The sequence below is a fragment of the Zootoca vivipara genome, chromosome 13, assembly GCF_963506605.1.
Source record: "Zootoca vivipara chromosome 13, rZooViv1.1, whole genome shotgun sequence".
Taxonomy (NCBI): domain Eukaryota; kingdom Metazoa; phylum Chordata; class Lepidosauria; order Squamata; family Lacertidae; genus Zootoca; species Zootoca vivipara.
The window spans coordinates 36311206-36331630 of NC_083288.1; the positions used below are offsets into that span (position 1 = coordinate 36311206).

At 45.6% G+C, this 20425-nt stretch overlaps 1 protein-coding gene across 1 annotated transcript in view; it reads left to right on the forward strand.

Annotated features, from left to right (window-relative positions):
• Nucleotides 1-10916: 10916 nt before the first annotated feature.
• Nucleotides 10917-20425, forward strand: part of CACNG6 (calcium voltage-gated channel auxiliary subunit gamma 6) — a 40350-nt gene continuing 30841 nt past the window's right edge. Inside the window, exon 1 of the mRNA XM_035136473.2 lies at nucleotides 10917-11431. Within this exon, the coding sequence (XP_034992364.1) occupies nucleotides 11107-11431 (325 nt within the window). The 5' untranslated portion in view covers nucleotides 10917-11106. The remainder of the gene's footprint in view (nucleotides 11432-20425) is intronic.

A 20425-nucleotide genomic window follows, 5' to 3' on the forward strand; every position in this document is an offset into this window, starting at 1 on the left:
GGATGGAGTTAAGGGAGGAGGGGGCATAGGGAGAAGGAAAGATGAAGAGAAGACACAGCTCAGAGAGTAGGTTGGGAGAGTCAGAAAGTTGCAAAGCGAGAAAACAACCCATCCACGCATTTCCTCCCTCCTCCCTCCCTCCCTCCCTCATCCATCCATGAGCTCGCATTGCTGTCCTTTTTTTCTAACCCGCAAATAGAACCCAAGTTCACACCTCACACCTTGGGGGAGGGCAAAGTAGCGGAGGAGTATGTTCACCAGGGGGCTTTCATGAATGAAGTGACAGAGATCAGCCATTCCTACAGCTTAAGAGACACTTAAACCAAACATCATTGTCCTTTCAAAACAGGCACCTCAAGGATAACCTAGAGATGAACTTTTCCCCACCCCACATTGGGCTGGAGAAGAGGGGATGCTTTGTGTTTTAGAGGTGCTTGAGGAAGGGGGATAGTTTTCCTTGCCTACTTGGTTAAGATCTCTAATGGGCAGCCAGATTCAGAATCTGAAAGGGACGTGTGTTGTGTATATATATGTTTTGAAGACCCTGGCTCCTCCACTCGTAAGCCTCTTACAAGATGGCTTCCACAGCGTACTGTGCCAAATTTGGGGCTGCAGTGTGGATCAAGAGGGTGTTTTGTTCCTCAGTGGGTATAAGGGAACCCTCTCTTCTCCTTCACTGCAGCTTAATTAAGGGCTGACAAAAAAGTTTGTGCCAAAACACAGTGCCAGAATTTTTTTTAAGGGCGGGGAAGGTGTTTTAAAATCCAAAAGAACCGACTGCCCCCTGGTGGCTTTTAGAAGTATTTCTAATCCACTAGGCTTTGCTTCAATCTCCTTCTAGTACATGTTTGGCTGAAGTCTTTTTCAGTTTCCAGCCCATCTCTAACACTGAGCCATAGCTCTTCCTGAGATGAAGATGTCTCTGGGGAGGAGAGGGTCCCTGCTATTTATACAGGCACCCCTTGCCCACTTTGAAATGATAATCAACCAGTCATTATTGACTTTATTTGTTTGTCTCGTCCATTTAATAGATAGATAGATAGACCCCCCTTTTATCTTCTTTTCAATATTGGGAAGAAGAACTTTTAAAATGAAACAAGAAGTAAAAAATAGAAATGGATTACACTTCTGTTCATCCCTACCTACACCCCACCCCCCAATTCAGCATCCTAGGGAGAATTTTTACATGTATTATAAATATATAAATAGATAGATATAGATAGATATAAACAACAACAACAACAAAACCACGCATATATATGAGAAGACGAACAAAACGATTGTGAAGTTTCTTAGGACTTGGTTGATTTGCGTTATTGTTGCTTTTTTAAAACAACAGCGGGATTACTATTTCCCCAGCGGAACTTGTGCCAACTTGCAAGCAATCGGTTTTATAATCCTGGTATCCTGAACCATGCTCGACTTTACTCCCCTTCTGCATGCAGAAACGGGTCTGCAGATCCTCACTGCCGACCCAGATGGATTTCCTTTTTTGAACGGGTGCCGCAAGAACCCAAGTGGCCCAATGTATAATGTATACCCCTTTCCATCTCCTTAGGAAACACAATCTCCCAGAAACTAGTTTTATTGACTGCATTTCTTGGGGGTTTGGGGGGGGTCACATATCCTGCATCTGCAGCAAGAGCAGAAGGGGAGACTGTAACTACAGTGTCAGGATACTTAAGGCCTATCCTGGCAGCACTGGCAGCAGGGGGGTCAGATCAGAACCACGCTATTTATTTATTTTTATAGCGACCCTAAAACATGGACTCAGGGAGAGTTACAATAAATAGATGTTAACAAAATGGATATATTTCACCATTAATGGGGAAGGAGGAGGGGAAGGGGAAGAGAAGGCAGAAATCAAAAACTAAATGTAAAAAAATATATTACAAGACAGGCTGCCAGATTTCCACTTCTCTTTCCCCATGAATGAGAATAAAACTACGGAACAGAATGTCTCACATTCGGCAAATATATAAATATATATATATGTTAAAATAAAACTCAAACCAAATTGTATAACCAAACCAAAATGACTTTGGAAAGGGTGATGCAGACTATTGCCACCTTAATCGCACTTGGTAGGAAGGTAAGCACAATGAGATGCTGTAGGACTTTGTTCTGATTAAGCATGCTTACTGCCTGGCTGATAAATCAGCTGACATAAAATTCAGGTCAAGAATTTTGGTTTGAAATTCTCCGGCTGAAGAATTAAGGGTCAGCCTATGAAGAATTCAAGGACCCCTGAATACAGCACTGTTTGATTTAGCCTTCTTGTCAAAGAGAATATATTAAAACTTCAAAACAATTAAGTGCTTGGGTAATAGATATACTGCTTGGTAAGAGGTTTGTCAAGAGACTACACTCTCGTCTTTCAGTAGCTAATCTTATGGGAAAGCCATGTCTGAAAAACAGTTAGAAACTGTGATTGTCTCTTTACTGTTTCTTCCTGCCTCTTAAGAAGTAGTATTGCCCCCCCTCTCATTTGTTTTAATGAAAGTGTATAGTTTTTTTCCAGAGGGGGGGCTGCTTAGAATTGTGTAAGGAGGGTGGGCTTTTTTCCTTTTTTGTGGTAATGTGAGAGGATGAACAATTTAAAACTTGAGAGGAAAAGTGTACGTTTTAAAATGTGCAATGAGAGAGAAAACCTTTCAGTGGAAAAGCCTCGCCTGTTCTAAGTTTTTTCTGTATAAAAGTGGGTTTCATATTTAAAAAAAGACAAAAATACAAGAACATTTTTTTAAGAGGGGCAAAATCCACTTGATTGTGCTACTTACTGGTGAATAAAGCAAGAGGAAGGGAAAAAACAATACAAATAAAAACAACAGTCTGTCTGTCATAACAACAACAACAAAATGCATGGATTTTTACTGGAATCTACCTTTCAAATAAAGTCCTATGAAAATATGTCCAGGGGAGGTTGTTACTGAGGGGAAGGGACACAGCCAAAATGACTTACGTCACAAAAGGAGGCATTGCTAAGTTACGAGTAACTACAGAGCTGCTTTCAGACACATGATCACAGACACGTGGGCCCAATGCATTTAAAGTGCATGGCTTCCCCCAAAGATCACTGGGAACTGTAGTTTACCCACCACAGAGCTACAATTCCCAGCACCCTTAACAGTTCCTGGGGTTCTTTGGTGGGGAAATCATGTGTGTTAAATATATTAGCCACACTGTTCATCAAGTCTGCATTCTGGGGATTTTGAAAAGGGTGACCCCCTCTTTGCACTAGAGTAGGGACGGGAAACATGTGGCCCTCTAGATACTGCTGGGCTCAGCCAGCATGTCCAATGGTGACTGCAGTCCAGCAACATCTGGAGGTTCTTCGCTAGGGTGAGTGTGAGTGGCTGTGCAGACAGCTAGCTCATAGGCTGCTCTCAGTCTCTCCCACTCTGTGCTCTGTACATTGGTACCTCGGTTTACGATCGCTGCGGTTTGCGATTGATCGGTTTCCGAACGCCGCAGACCGGGTTCTGCGACGCGCAGATACGCAGAAGCGATCTGCGCAGCGTGCGTATGTGCAGAAGTGATCTGCGTGGTGTGCGCATGCACAGAACCGCTCTATTGGCGCTTTGCGCATGCACAGAAGAGGCACTCCGTTTACGGACTGCTTGGGGAGCAACTGGCTCCCCGGAACCAATTGCATCCGTAAACCGAGGTACCACTGTATTTCCTTTGGGTGCCATCTCTTCCTTACGTTTGGCAGCAAGCTCGCTGTCAGGACATGTTTGAACTGTGGGAGACCCCTGACCATTAGGTCAAGTCGTGACCGACTCTGGGGTTGCGGCGCTCATCTCGCGTTATTGGCCGAGGGAGCCGGCATACAGCTTTCAGGTCATGTGGCCAACATGACAAAGCCGTTTCTGGTGAGCAGCACACGGAAACGCCGTTTACCTTCCTGCTGTAGCGGTACCTATTTATCTACTTGCACTTTGACGTGCTTTCGAACTGCTAGGTTGGCAGGACCTAGGACCTAGCAACGGGAGCTCACCCCGTCGCGGAGATTCGAATCGCCGACCTCCTGATCAGCAAGCCCTAGGCTCAGTGGTTTAACCCACAGTGCCACCCGCGTCCCAAAAGGAAAGAGGAGCACTAATCCACTGATCCAAGGTTTCAGGCAGGAGTCTTTCCCCAATTCTACCTGGAGACACCAGGGATTGAAGCAGATTCAAAAAAGCAGATGTTTTTACCGCTAAGCTTTGGCCTTTCCCTTAACACTCTGACTGGCAGTGGCTCTCCAGTGGAGACAATTCACACCACTTGCTGCTGCAGGCAGCCGTAGGGGTGGGGCCTGATGCCTTCTGCAGTCAAAGCATGTGTTCCCTGCTCCTGAGCTAGAACTCGCTAGCAGCCTCATGCTCGGCATTGTTTGGGAATTTGAAGAAACAAAATAATAATTGAAAACAAGGGTTAACATCGGGGCAGTTTTCTGAAAGATTCAAAATGGCACCCAATTGTAATCCAAACATAGACGGAAACCAGCTCCATGATTTCTGGAACCATGATGCAAAATTGGTTAGCATCAGTGCAATTCGGAAAGGTTTGATCCGCCTGGCATCCAGTTGTACCCAAACCTAAGCAAAAGCCTGTTCGGCTATCTCAGAAACCATTATGCAAAGATGTGGTTATGATATTTGGTTTGGAAAGGTTCAGGTGAGTCCATTTGTCTTTCGAGCCACATTGGCAAGTGACTCCCCAGGGGCTCAGGCAGATGGAGGGTCTTCCTCACCACTTGCTATCTGATCCTTTCAGCTGGAGATGTCAGAGATTGAGCCTGGATGTTTCTGCATGCAAAGCACATGAGTGCATGTTGTCTGACTAGGAACCAGTGGAGGCTGGTCCATTAGGGTGAATGGGGCACTGCCCCATCAACCTCAGATGTTGTATGGGGTAAAAGTGCCATAGGATAAATACTTATTTATTTCCCCAAAAGTCAACTCTTGTCACCTCTGCCCTTAGACGCTGACAGCTGTCACAGAGCAGTTTTGAGATGCAAATAATGTGCTAGCCTAGCTTGTTGCAAATAATGTGCTAGCCTAGCTTGTTGCTGGCAAACCTGACTTAATTTTCAGCAAAGCCCCGTGATACAACCACACGTTTAAGGTGTTAATAAAGGAGGGCACACATAACAAAAAATTAATAGACAAAGCAGTACTCAATTCATGCTTCTTCCTGACAGCACAGCATGTCTTCTTGACCTGCATCTCACTCCCTGCAGCACAGCACCCCCTACAGATCTCCCACTGCCATTTCCTGCCAGCCCTGAAACAGTTGTCAATTCATGCTAACTCAGTGTTTTTCCTCAATCAGCTTGTGCTGAGAACACACAGCATCCTGCTCCCTGAGGGCAGCAGGATGGGGGGGGGGGACCGTGGCACCAGATGCTTCAGCCTGCTCATAATTGCATGGATGAACACTCTAAAATCGCCACTTGGCCCTCTGTGGATTTTACTTAACACCTTCAGGCCTGGACCTTCCTGTCCTAGTCTCTTCCTTTAGCCCAGGCACCCCCAAACTCGGCCCTCCAGATGTTTTGGGACTACAACTCCCATCATCCCTAGCCAACAGGACCAGTGGTCAGGGATGATGGGAACTGTAGTCCCAAAACATTTGGAGGGCCGAGTTTGGGGATGCCTGCTTTAGCCCTTGTCTAAAGCATGCATCCCCAAACTTCGGCCCTCCAGATGTTTTGGACTACAATTCCCATCATCCCTGACCACTGGTCCTGTTAGCTAGGGATCATAGGAGTTGTAGGCCAAAACATCTGGAGGGCCGCAGTTTGGGAATGCCTGCATAGCTGCCAAGTTCCGGGCGTAAAGATCTGGGATCGGCAGCGCGCGCATGACCGGAAGCTGCGTGACGCAACTTCCGGTGGCGCTTCGCCCTTCTATGGGCACCAGAAAATGGCGGCGCCAGCACTGGAAGTTGCTTCCGCGCATGACCGGGAACACGTAAAAGCGACTTCCGGCGCTGGCGCCGCCATTTTCTGATGCCCATAGAAGGGCAAAGCGGCACCAGAAAATTGGCCGCCGGGCCGAAGCCGATTTAAGGGACAATACCGGGATTTTAACCTAAACGGGAGACCGCCGGGAAACAGTAAGAAAAAAGGGGTTTTCCCGGCGGATACGGGATACTTGGCAGCTATGGATGCCTGGTCTAAAGCATAGTTTCATGAGAAAATCTGCCTCCTAGTGGCCAACAGAGGGAATGCTGGACAACCCAAGGAGAGGTGCCCCAAGATTGCTGCAAAGCAACCGTGAGCCATTCAGAAAAACAGGAACATTGCTACTACTCCCGCTAATGCTGAACTCGAGTGGTTCGTGCCAATCCAAATGTGGCCAAAAAGAGACACAAAAAAAAGCCATTCCAGCATGCCCAGCTAATGTATGCAGAGTTTCAAAAGAAGGGGCAAATTCCTCCAAACAATACATGTCTACTGAGCATGCATGTTCCGCAGGAGTGACTCGCCCTGCTCAATTACTCTTATCTCCTGTTCTAAGCAAGGCTTGTGCAACAGGCTTTTGAAAGCCATTTCAATGGCTCTCACCTGTGTATGCAGGGAGGAGGAAGAACCAGGAGAAAGGAACTGGTAGTGGAGGGAAGACAGGAGCAGCCGGAAGAGCGAGAGACAGAAGGGAAAAGGGGGGGGCAACAGATGAGGTCGGGGAGGAGATAGGAGCAACAAAGAAGGGGGTGAGGAATCAGGAGCCAGAAAGAGCAGGAGCAACAGGTGGAACAAGGGAATCAAGAAACAGAGACTATATGGAGCGAGCACATCATTCTGCAGCAGGTCCCATTTCCATTCTTAGGTTCTGAACAGGTGTCACTGTGATGGAACACATGCTGACAACCTGCTGGCCCTCGTTCCCCTTCCAGAAATCCAGGAATCTACGCAAGGTTGCAGGTGGTGATGCCTTGCAACACAAGCTGCAGCGTATTTCTGCACCCCCACCCCAAGAGGAATGCTGCTTTTCAGGGACATACGTAGCCAGCATGGAACAGGAGCTTTGTTCAGGCCTCTCAGGAGAGTGTGATAGCAGGAAGGGGCGGGGGGGATTTCTTCTGAAGGAGGAAAAGGAAGAAGTCTCCTCTCACCTCTCTGGAATAGTTCCCCTGCTCTGCCCTACAGCGCTAGAGATTTCAAACGCCCGGGGGGGGGGCTACCAACCCCCTGAATCTAATCACTTTGTAGCTAAATGGGGAGAGGAGCGTTTTGGTGAGAGGGAAAGAAAAAAATGTATTCTTTTTCTTTTTGTTTCTCCTGAAACATCCATGGGTGCTTTTCAAATCTCATAGCATGCATTCCCCAACCCTAATCCTGTCGCCCTCTAAGACATTATTGCCCCCCCCCATTTTCCAGCTTCTTCTCCTCTCTCTCTTGCCCCCACAGCATTCCATGCATTCTGGAAGCTCACGGGTCCTTCCTTGTCCCACCAACTTTTGGGAGATTAACTTTTCTTTTCCTTTTAAGTTGCAAATTTATACACTTGGAAATCCCCAGAGTATATAAAAAAGTACTGTCCTATATTTGGGTGGGCCCATTTTATTTCCAAACCAATAGACTCTCAACCGCCTGAGCCGCATTTGAGGGATAATAATAACAATAATAGCAACAGGAACAACAATATGCAAGTAAGTTAAAAAAATCATATCCAAGTCACCAAGCAAAAGGAAATAGGAGGAGTGAAGAACTGGAAAACCAGCCATGAGCCATTGGGAACCACAATCCTCTCTCCCTAGCCTCATAGTCTACTTTCTGAATTAAGGACGAGATGGCTGGACAGTGTTCTCGAAGCTACTAACATGAGTCTGACCAAAGTGCGGGAGGCAGTGGAAGACAGGAGTGCCTGGCGTGCCCTGGTCCATGGGGTCACAAAGAGTCGGACACAAATAAACGACTAAACAACAACAACAACATTCTTTTAATCCTCCTTGTTCACACAGAGGATTGGATTTAGATGTAGATTTAGATACCTCTAAAAGGGTAGAGTGTCACCCCCCCAAGTGTTTTCCATGTATACTTATTCTTTCTTTCTTTATTTCCGTCATCCTTCATTCCTTCCTCAATGTGTGTTGCGCTTGACACTGATGCATGGCACCAGCCATACACATGGCATTTTACTAAATACAAAAAGACAGGTCACTGCCCTGAGGAGCTTACAGCTTGAAATTCTTCACAAGAGAGGCTGCTGTGGAAGGGGAGAGAGATGAAGGCAGGGGAATTGTCACGGCTAAAAATTGGCCGCTGTTTCTTTAATGCTAAAAGAACTGAGTCAGCCGCCTACAATGACTTATGCAACCTTTCACCTTAATTGTATCTGTATATATAGAGTGGTCAATGTTAGTGTTGGTGGTTGGTAGAAAGCTGGTTGCGTTTGAGGTGTAAAGCTGTTGGTCGTGGTTGGAGAAGTTTCTGTTTTTGTAATAAAAGCAGCATTCTGCAAAGTACTCTTTTTCAAGGACTCTTTGTGCCGACCAGGGTCCGAGGACTAGGCAAAGGAGCTCAGAACCTTTGTTTTTTCCAAACCACTGACAGGAATAATAAGGGTTTATTTGGTAATATAAAATGCTCAGCTATGCTTGTGTAAGGAGATGAAGTTGGGATGGGGGAGAGAAATGATTCAGTTTGCATTTAAAAAGAAAAATTATCTTTAATTCTCACTTTCTGAAACAATAAGTGAACCAAAATGCAGTTGTGCGTCCGAATACACACTTTTTCGAATTTTGCAATGCAGTTTTCACTGCGTCAGAATACACACTTTTTCAAATTTTGCAATGCAGTTTTCCCTATGCAAACTGTACATATACATGCATATTTTCTATTTGTATTAGGGAAAGCTGCTTTGCAAAAATGTGTTTATTAGGCAAAACTGCATACAAAAATTTACAAAATAAATCTGTTAGTTTCACATTTTTTCTGTCAGTTTCTGTTAATTTCCTGTCTAGTTTTCATTTTTTTCGAACTTAAATTCTATTCTGCACATTCGCACATCACTGTGTGATTTTTTTTATGTCCTCAGAAAAAATAATCAGCATTTGCCCTATTTTTGCAAAGAATTTTTCCCTCTTACAATGCATTTTTGTACACACACACACCAACAACAATAGGTGCATTTTTAACCCTGATATGTGCATTTTCGTAGCCATTACTTGGCTACAGCCCTGCATTGCAAAATTCAAAAAAGGTGAATTTCGAAGGTTGGTTGGGTTCAGGAATTGTTTCAGAAATCACAAGTTTGGTGGGTTTTCCTTTAAGTGCAAATGGAATTTGATTTCTCCCCCAGCAATTCTGGGCTGCATCAATAGGAGTATAGCATCTAGATCTAGGGAAGTAATAGTACCACTGTATTCTGCTCTGGTCAGACCTCACCTGGAGTACTGTGTCCAGTTCTGGGCACCACAGTTCAAGAAGGATACTGACAAGCTGGAACATGTCCAGAAGAGGGCAACCAAAATGGTCTAAGGCCTGGAAATGATGCCTTATGAGGAACGGCTTAGGGAGCTGGGTATGGTTAGCCTGGAGAAGAGAAGGTTAAGGGGTGATAGCCATATTCAAATATATGAAAGGATGTCATATAGAGGAGGGAGAAAGATTGTTTTCTGCTGCTCCAGAGAAGCGGACACGGAGCAGTGGATTCAAACTTCAAGAAAGAAGATTCCACCTAAACATTAGGAAGAACTTCCTGACAGTAAGAGCTGTTCGGCAGTGGAATTTGCTACCAAGGAGTGTGGTGGAGTCTCCTTCTCTGGAGGTCTTTAAGCAGAGGCCTGACAGGCATATGTCAAGAATGCTTTGATGGTGTTTCCTGCTTGGCAGGGGGCCCTTGTGGTCTCTTCAAACTCTATGATTCTATGAATAGTCCTTATTGAGTATTCGTTCAGATCTATTTGTGGGGCAATTATAAGGCAAGGAGCAGTCTGCCTGAATTCATCCAGGTTTGCTTTTTGGGTAGTTATTCACCTTCCCGTTAATCGTTTGTCCATCCCGCACTTTTCAGTCCACTCCCCCACCACTTTCCTAACCGCAGAAAGGTCAGGTATTTTTTGTAAGAGGATTTGTTGCATCAGGCCAACAGAGCACATTAATTCCCTTTAATTGCTCAAATTTCTGGTATGCACTTGAATCCCTCCCACAAAACACTGATGGTCTGGAGAACTGCGGGGGAGGGGGAGGGAAGGGAGGACTGAGAGATAGCAGTTTGCCTAATGCAGGAGTGGGAAACTCACGGCCCCCCAGATATTGTTGAACTCAAATGCCCATCAGCTCAGGCCAGCATGGCTCAAAGAAAGGAGCTGTAGTCCAACAATGTCTGGAGGGCTACAGCTTCCCTACCTGGCCTAAGGAAACGTCATAGCAGAGGAAAGATTTACAATTGCAAATGCAGAAGGAGGAAGCGCTGGCATACTTGCTCAGAAAGAACTTGTTGGAAACAACGCTTGCTTTCCGTGGAACTTCTAAACAAGTGTGCCTAGCAGTAGACAGACTTGTACATGATTTTGGTGCTGTGATACTTGCTGTTAAGCAGGGCAGTGTGAATCCAAAAGAGGTATTGCAGCTGGTGCAAGTTCCAGAGGCTTGTGAAAATGCCTGGAGGTATTCCGGTCCCAGCAGGGGGTGCTGTCGTAAGGTGGGGCAAGAGCCCCCCCCCTTGCTGCTGAAAGAGCTTTTCATTTTGGCCTCCGCATCGTCAAAACCTTCAGAGGCGCACAGGCACACACACATCCAGGCTGTCTATGCGCCCTGAAGCCTTAAAATAACCCTGATTGCCTAGGCGATGAAGAGCAGGAACAGGTGCTCCGCACATTTGCCAAGGCCGCCGGGGGGGTGGGGTGAGGTAGCTGCTGTTCCAACCCTGGCCTCACCCTGGGAAGTCAGGGCATTGGGTGGAGAAGGCAGGGGTGGGGTGAGGGTGGTCAAGCAACTTTTCAGCACTGCATGCAACGTGTTGACCTAGATAGGAGCCAAGAGAAGCTGCAAGGAGCCCTCACAGAAGACCCAGCTTAAAGCTTGGGGGGGTTGCAAACAGGGTTCCGGGTAGCTATTCTAGAGCCAAAATAGATCCCTTCAAAAGACAAGGGGGAGCAGGGCAAGGGGCAATGATGTGGCCAAATTTTTTCCTCCAGGACGAGGAGGGGCGCATGGGGGGGCGCACGCGGGCAGGGGTCAAGCGGCGCAAGGTCCTGACGGATGAGCAAGAGGGCAAGATCAAGCTGGCCTTTTTTGTGGCCATCGTGGGGATGACCCTGACAGTGCTGGCCGTGGGCACAGAATTCTGGGTGGAGCTCAACACCTACAAGCAGAACCAATCCCTCGTCTGCGAGGCGGCCCACTATGGCTTGTGGAAATTTTGCCACAAGAAACTCTGGATGGATGTTGTGGAGGAGGAGAGGGCTACCTGTGGACCCGCAGAGCTGCCTGGAGGTAATGGTTTACCTGAGCATGTTCCCGTTTTCTTTTCCCTTACTCCCCCACCACCCCACCCACACTTTCATAAACAAACACAGACACAGACCTAACAATCTGCACCCAGTTCCTGAAGTTGCCCTCTCCCTTTGATCAGCTTCCTCCACTTCCCAACATTGTTGTGTCCAACCCCCACCCCCACCATCCTCTCTGCTATGCATCCAGGGAATGTGGGCTGGTGTTTCCATGTGATACAGCACGTGCAATGCATTACATGCAGGATCATAAGGGATGGGATGTGTGGACTAACAAGGGAAGATGGTGGCTAGACTTGGACTGCTGGCAGCCCCTGGTTAAGTGTGAGGACCTCCTCCCCAGTTTAGTAAAGCCCCCATTATCTGTTCATCAATTAATTTTCTCTTTGCATATGCCACCCCTACCCAACACATTGTTCTCATCTGTTTACCAAAAAGCAGTCCAGTGTGTTTGTCTTTCTCCCTTTCCTTTTTTGCTCCACCCCAGTCACATCCATCAGGCCTTCATGTGACCCGCGGCTCACAACCTCAGCCTTGGTATCTGTTTGCAATTTCAGGCTTAGCCCAAGAACTTGCAATGCAGAATGCTGATGCGCTGATTATTACCTCCTGCTAATGAAGGATAATTCCCTTGCCGCTGCTAGCATCTTTCTTCCATCTCCCATTCTACAGGGATAGGCTCTACCTGAACACAGTATAGTTTGAAACAGGGGAGTTATGGTTGACAGCATCATCTTCTGTTTGACGTAAAGATGACAGTTCACAGAACCAGGATACTCCATAGAGACCCCAAAGCCAAGTTTTCCATATTAGCTGTAACTATTTTTTCACTGCGTGTGTAAACTGGGGGAAAAAGAGTGCCTCTGAGACTGTGCAGAAAGCCTGCCAGCTAACACAACAACCAACCCCTACATATCGGATGTTAGATCAGCAGAGCTTCTAGGGAAAGAGATGGCCAGGGCACTGGGGTGGGTAAGAGGGATTGCCCCTTTCAGAGATATCTGAGGCCTCCTTTCTGAATATTAATACACTTTTGAAAAATGGAACAGCCAAAGTAAACATGATGTTATTCACACAATTAGTAATTGTGCAAATGCTGTTTGCAATTAGACATACCAGACCACCGATAGAGTGTCTATTTGCCCCCATCACAGACCCAAACCAGACTGGGGGGTCCCCCACACAGCTATTAACTAATAAAAAAAGGTTGGTTAATAGCATTGGGTCTGCTGTTGCCTTAAGACTTTCATTATTTTACTTATCAAGATATAAGGAAAAGGAAAAGCAATGTAAGTAGTTTTCTACTCAATCATTCATTACAAAATCATGCAATTAAGTAACTGCAATATTGAACTCCCTGTATTTATGTTCTGGGTGTTCTGCAGATTCTGCTCCTGCCCAGGCCCCATTGTCACAAAATCTCTGCCTACAAGTCTGTGTGGCTTTCAGGCAGGCTCAAAATGTGGCATTTCCCATTATAGGCATTGAGAAATGGATTAACCCAGCCATCTATTTGTGGGCCCATTTGCACGATGGTTTTCACTTCACGGCAGCAGGGTGTGGGTTCCATGTGCGCCACACGATGCACTGACTAGCTAATCTGTCCATCCGTCTCCCCTCTGTGATTTTTGTCTGTTTATTCTTTGTGTGTTTTCAGAATTGTTTTAGAAGCAGCTTTGTGTATGTGAGGTGGTATTTTGGGTTTTGTTGTTATTCTGCTGGTCGGATTGCGGCATGGCGCAGTTATCACTGAAATCACTGGGAGTGCCTTAAACTTGAAAAACTTTTTTTCAACTCTCTCCCCCTCCCCACTTGTATCATAACTTATGGATAGAAGGAGTGGCTTCTTGGGCCAGAAATTGTTATCAGCTGTTTTCATTCCTGAACCTCCATTTTGCAACAAAAGGAAAGAGAAGGGCTTTGTTTTGGAGAAGCAGCGAGGAACTGCTTTTTAACTTCATTTGTATTGCCGCATCCCGTGAAGCAGGACAGAGTACTTTTAGCTTTAGGTTTTGTCCACTGTATCTGCCCACCCACACACCGACTCTTGCCAGCGTCGGAGGAAGCCGCTCAGGCGCCTGGGGTGACACGCCCAGGGCCTCCAGAGTCTGCCTGCCTCCTCCCACTCAGCCACCCTACAATTGGGGGGGAGGCAGCAGGCGGACAATTTGGGCAGCGCGGAGCCTGCGCACACCCAAGCCACCACGTCTCTCCCAGCACAGCAGGCCCTGTGGTGAGTGCTGCCTGACCTTTTGTCCGCCCCCCCCCCCCCCCGCGGCCAGTGGTGACACCCGGGGCAGCCAGAACCCACCACACCCTTCTTCCTCCGCCCCGACTCTTGCACAGCCATTTCCCTGACTCCTCTCTCTATAAGAGAGAGAAAATGCTGTCTACTAATCAGCAACTTGCTCTGGCGTGCTCTGGTCCATGGGGTCATGAAGAGTCGGACACAACTAAACGACAAAACAACAATCCGCAACTTCCCACTGTAATCACTGGGTTGTGGCAAGGAATTCAATATGAATTTTATTAATATAGCACACACTGACCACCAAATGGCAATTCCATTTGTAAGATAAAGCGACACAGCAATGCCTCAGCTGGGAAGAGCCACCCGGTACAGATTGCCCCTCAGTCTTCTCCTGCAACAACCTCTGCAGGTGTGCAACTTAATCTTAACGAACATTTTCTTAGTTACAGGTAGGTAGCCGTGTTGGTCTGACGTAGTCGAAACAAACAAACAAAAAACCCTTCCAGTAGCACCTTAGAGACCAACTAAGTTTGTCATAGGTATGAGCTTTCGTGTGCATGCACACTTCTTCAGAGACACTGAAACAGAAGTCAACAGAAGTCAACAGACCCTTATGTATAGTCAGAGGGTGGGGGTGGGGTATTACTCAGAAGAGTCGTGGGAATGGGTGATTGGCTGATAGGAGTGGTAAACCTGTTGACTGTTAACGACTGCAATTGGTCTTGCAGGAAAAAGCAAGGGGTGAGGTGGCTAAAGAAAGCTTTATCATGTATACTGAGATAAGAATCCAATGTCCTTATTCAGACCAGGTCTCTCCATGGTTTTAAGCTTGGTAATGAGTTGCAATTCAGCAACTTCTCTTTCCAGTCTGTTTCTGAAAATTTTCTGTAATACGACAGCTACTTTGAGATCTCGTATAGAATAAGAATAACATTTTCTTATTATTGTTAACTCTGAATTGGGCCTCTGTCTCAAGCCTTCCTAGACTATGCATTGGATGATGTCTAGTTTGGATGGGAAATCAGTATGCAGAATCATAACCTGTACAGGTCTATTTTCTGATTCTATTTTTTGTTCCCCCGGCTTATGGTTTGGATGCAGAGATCTTTTAAATAGTTCTTTTTCTCACTTGGCTGCTTTTTGACAGCTACGATGGGTCATTTGCAGAACTTACTGTATACGTGTGGCTTTGCACTAGAACCTGTGATCTCAACCTGGAGTTTAGAGACTTTGCATACACAGAAATACACGTACAGTGGTACCTTGGTTTAAGTATACAATTGATTCTGGAAGTCTGTACTTAACCTGAAGCGTACTTAACCTGAAGCGAACTTTCCCATTGAAAGTAATGGAAAGTGGATTAATCCGTTCCAGACGGGTCCGTGGAGTACTCAACCTGAAGCGTACTTAACCCAAAGTATGAGTGTAATTGGTTCTGGAAGTCCGTACTTAACCTGAAGCGTACTTAATCTGAAGCGAACTTTCCTATTGAAAGTAATGGAAAGTGGATTAATCCATTCCAGACGGGTCCGCGAAGTACTTAAACTGAAAGTACTCAAACCGAAGCGTACTTAAACCGAGGTATGACTGTACAGGATTCCTCACATAAAGACAAACCCATACAGCTGGTCTCCCTTGCCCCAAATAGGCTACATATATAATTCTAAGCTGCAAGCGTCATGCGTTTCACTCCTGAACTTGTTTGCTCATCGCTGTTGTTCATTCGCACATCTTTCAATGTAAATCCATTGCTTGGCTTTGAGGTTGAGTAAAATAAGGGACAGATGACAGAAGACTGGTTTGTGATAGAGGCAGAGAAGACTGTGTGCAGAGAAAACCCGTAAGTTTGAAGAAAAGTTATTTTGGGGTTTCGCAGAGCCAGATTACATATTACACCCAAAGATCCCTGGATGATCTCCCATTGCTGATGTTAAACGAAATGCACCTGCAAGGAAGGAAACTGCCTTATACCAAGTCAGAGCATTGATCTATCTTGCTCAGCATTGTCCACACTGACAGGGAAGTGGCTCTCCAGAGTTTCAGGCAGGGGTCTTCCCCAGCCCCACATGGGGATGCCAGGGAATGAGATTGGGACTGTCTGCATACAAACGAGAGGCTCCACCACCAATATGATTGAGGCAGAAACACCGAGGTTGAGGTTACTTAACCTTTTGCCTGCACCCCTAGCCCATGCTACTTTTCTGATCTAAACTGCTATACCACACAAACTTTTTGTTGTGCTGTAACCCCTCTGGACCGCAATAATGTGGTAGCATGCATTGAAGAATTAATTCACAACTATCGAAGCAGAATTAATTCACAACTGATGCACTGTTGTGTCATGAGTATGTTGCAGAATACATCAGCAATAAGACACCGGGGGGGGGGGGGTTCATTCATTCTGTCTGTGTCACACTGAAAGTGTAATATATATTTATACAGGTCAGGTACAGAAGACTAATAAATGTGTGGTACAGAACTAAAAAATGTGTGGTACAGAACTAAAAAATGTGTGGGGTTTAGGAATTAAGCCAACAGGCACAATGCTACCGTGCTGTTTGAAAACTATAGATTCAAAACTATAGATAGATAGTTCAAAACTATAGATTTCCCAGCAATGTGAAACAGCTAAATTAGGTTTCAACCTGAGAACAAGGCAGTGGTGGGCTTTGGGCTTAAAATTTCAGCGGCGCCCTGTTACAGCCTGAAGAGGAATGGGTGTGAAACCACAGTCAGCCTAAGGGAGAACCACTGTGGGAACTCCTTTCTTCTTAGGGAGGGGGTACTTTCCCCTAATATAATTGATTTTTGCAGCTATTTTTTTGTGAATCTGTGCACTTTCCCCTAATATGTGCATTTCTGTACACATTTTTTGTGTGTGCAAAATTCAGAGAAGTGCAAATTTCAAAGAATCCCCCGTGTTACAGTTTGCGTGTTCTCCAAATTATGTAGTTTCTCATTAAATGGCAAAACAAAATCAAGTTTCTCTCCCATTCCTAATGTTCGCATATATGCACTTGTACGCAGTGCTGGCCCAGGAGACTTGGATGCCTGAAGCAGGGCCCAAATAACAGGTCCCCACTTTGAAAATTTTTGTTTGCTTCACCCTCCTTTATGACAGAGCTGACCCTATGTCCACACACGGGACAGAAAGAGAGGCAGAGAGATTTCACCTTATTTGGTCTTCACTCCTGTCAGGGATTATTGCGACTACTCTTGAGTAACGACCTTCCACATACTTGTCTTTCAAAAGTCTTCTCATTCCGTATCAGAATCCAGCACTGCCCCTTTACGTGATTCGGACCAGCATAAAAGCCTCAGGACAGCGAATCTCCTCCCCTTTCTCCTCCTCCTCAATTCCAGAGTCGGGGGGGGGAAGGGTCTACGTTCTGCCTGCGTCCTCTCCTCTCTTTCCCTCTCCCTCTCTTCCTGTCTGTGGAGCAGGGGCTCCTGGATGTTGCCAGAGGTCTGGCACTCCCTTTCCATCTCCTGACTTTCCTCATCCGTCCCTTCGCTTTCATGACTGCTTGGAGATGGGCTGCTTCTGATGAGAGGGGGCTGTTCTCTATAAGCCCTTCTACTTACAACTCCCATCATCCAAGACAGCCATTTTAAAGAGATTCAGATCCACACAGAAAGATGGAACATGAATTAAGTTCATTTCACGTTTAAAGGCAGATATACCTAATTTGCACTTCCCAAAACAATACGTGAACACAACCATTCCTTGGAGGTCTCATTTCTCCAAATTGAAAATGGCATTCTCCGGGCAAATAATGTGTGCAAAAGAGCACAGATAAGTGTGTATAAATGTGCATATTAGTGAGAAGAACATTTAAAAAGTGCATTGTATTAGGGGAAATTGCTTGCAAAACTTGCAAATTAGGAAAAAATGCATATACAAGTGTGTGTATTAGGAGTAATGCACACTGAAAAAGCTGACATATTTTCATGAGGACTTAAAAAAAATCGCAAACTGACACAGTAATGTGAACTGAACTTCAGATATGAACAATGAGAAACTGAGCAAAACTGAAATGGACAGATTTGGTCATCATAACCCATATCTAACCCCCATTTCTTAGATTTCTTAGATTTCCAGGAAACTGATCATTAAACACAAAGGGAGAATTCCTCTCCCTTCAATAGAGAGACCATTAGAGAGAATATCAAATGGTCTAGGTTGTCATGCAAGAATGCAAAATTCTGTTCCTCCTGAAATTTCCTGTCCTACACAACTTTAAAAGGTTTTAAGAGTATATTATCCTTTGCTTCTGCATTGACACATCAGATGGGTTTTCTGAAACATCTTGCCACTAGCCACTGTCTGGAGTTGTTTCTGAATTTCGCCTAATTCCAAATCTCAGGAAATTTGGAGTAGCCTGTTCAGGGGAAACATCTATAGAGATTTCTTGGGACACACACACACACACAATCAGCCCATTTTATTGGAATGATTCATGTATCTCTTCTCAATGTTGAAGCCAAGGTGTTAGTCTGTAGCCCCAGAAAGCATTACTCTTTCCACTTGATATATGCTAATATCAGCTATTTATTACATTTACATCCCACCCTTCCTCCAAGGAGTTTGGGGGTAACACACATGGTGCCCCCTTTTACCCCCCCCCACACACATCCCTGTCAGGCATATTGGGCCAAGAGATGGTGATGCTCCTAAGGTCATCCAGTGACTTTCATGATGGAGTACAGATTTGTATCTGGGTCTACCCTAGTCCTGGTTTGCATTTCCTTGCCTGGTTTTTAACAATGCTGAAAGGCTCCTTGTTCAAGTGTGGATTATTTGATGGTGTTTTAATCAGTCTCTTTCTTTCTTTCTTTCTTTCTTTCTTTCTTTCTTATTTTATTCATCAGTTTCTTTCTTATTTTGTTTAGACCATTTCTATACTGCTTAATAGGGACGCAGGTGGCGCTGTGGGTTAAACCACAGAGTCTAGGGCTTGCCGATCAGTAGGTCGGCGGTTCAAATCCCCGCGACAGGGTGAGCTCCCGTTGCTCGGTCCCAGCTCCTGCCAACCTAGCAGTTCGAAAGCACGTCAAAGTGCAAGTAGGAAAGTAAACAGCGTTTCTGTGTGCTACTCTGGTTTGCCAGAAGCGGCTTTGTCATGCTGGCCACATGACCTGGAATAGAGCAAGATGAGCTCCGCAACCCCAGAGTCGGTCACGACTGGACCTAATAGTCATGGGTCCCTTTACCTTTATACTGCTTAATATGTATAAGAAATATCCGAAGGCAGTGTACAGAAAACAAAAACAACAGTTATGCAGCTCTGCTCTTTATAGCATTTGCTCTCTAATGTAGAGGTGGGCAGCTGAGGTCCTGGGGAGCAGATACAGGCCATAAGACCATTTTATTCTGCCCTTGGCAGTCCTAACCAATTTCCATCAGGGTGTAGTAAAAGGTTTGTTCCCCATCTTTTCACTCATAAGGGAAAAGCAAGAAAAACATTACAAAGCCATACACAAAGGAGATACTCCTTGCTTTAATTATCCTCTCTTGGATTTTTTATGTCAGATTTATGAAATTTGAGCTGTGCCTGAGTCCATGTGCTCTGTAACTTATGAAACCCTTACTGCTAGATAGTCCCAGCTTTACTATGGGTTAGGTGTCAGCTCATATACAGAAAATATAGTTCTGGTCTCCAGACTTCCTTCTAGAAAACATATTTGCCCCTGAGAAAAAGGCAATGTGCCTGTTCATGGTTTAATCCCCATTTTCCATGAGAACTTTAACTTTCAATTTTTTATATATTAAATTTAGAAGCTGTAAAACAAGCAGGTTCACTTTTTTAAAAAATGCCCCTCCGTCCCTTCTACATTAGTTAATTCCTGCTACCAACTACATATTCTGGGGAGAAGGGGAGGGAGGTGGGGAATCAATAATTAATGGATGCACATCAATCATGATTATGCATATCATTCCACAGTGAGAGCCACTGAATAGCTAAAGCCAAAAAGAGCATTTGTGTCTTTTAGACTTACTTATATGTGATGTCTGCTATTGAATTTGCATATTTTATTCCTTTTCTAGTATTTGGGGTGTGTCTCACAGAGTGAGTTGGGAGGAGAAGATACAGCACAGTATTTCTCTACAAAAATGCGTGAATTTTCTATTGCACAGTGTCTGCTTCTTTAAATGCAAAGATTCTCTGCTGCATGGAATCTTGTTTATAGAGTATCAGGTGTTTTGATGTAGGCAGGGATTTTGTGGCGATGAAGTCGCCTCTGGCAGTAATCGACTAGAGCTGCGCTAGCATCACAGAAGGACAAAGCATGTCTCTGAATGTCATTGGCTAACACAGCCTGGGCCTAGAGCGGGGAACGGGAGGAAGCAGTATGTAAGGAAGAAAGGACGGAAGTTGCAGAGGGCTTAGGGAAGAATGAGGCAGGGGCCTGGCAATTCAGCAGCCTAGTGAAGCAGAAGATGCAACTAGGGCAGAGGCTATGGTCCAGAAGGGAGGAGGAGAAAGAAAGCTTGGAAAGAGAATGGGCAGAGGAGTGACGTGTGTATGGCATGGTGAGGAAGTAGAGCACAGCTGCCAAGTCCCGGTTAGAAAAATACGGGATCAGCAGCGCTGGCACCGGAAGTCCATACATGCGTAGAAGCAACTTCCGGTGCTGGCGCTGCCCGATTTCCGGTGCCCAGACATGGACAGAGCGGCACCAAAAGTCGCTTCTACCATAGCTGCCAAGTCTCCCGTTTTCCCC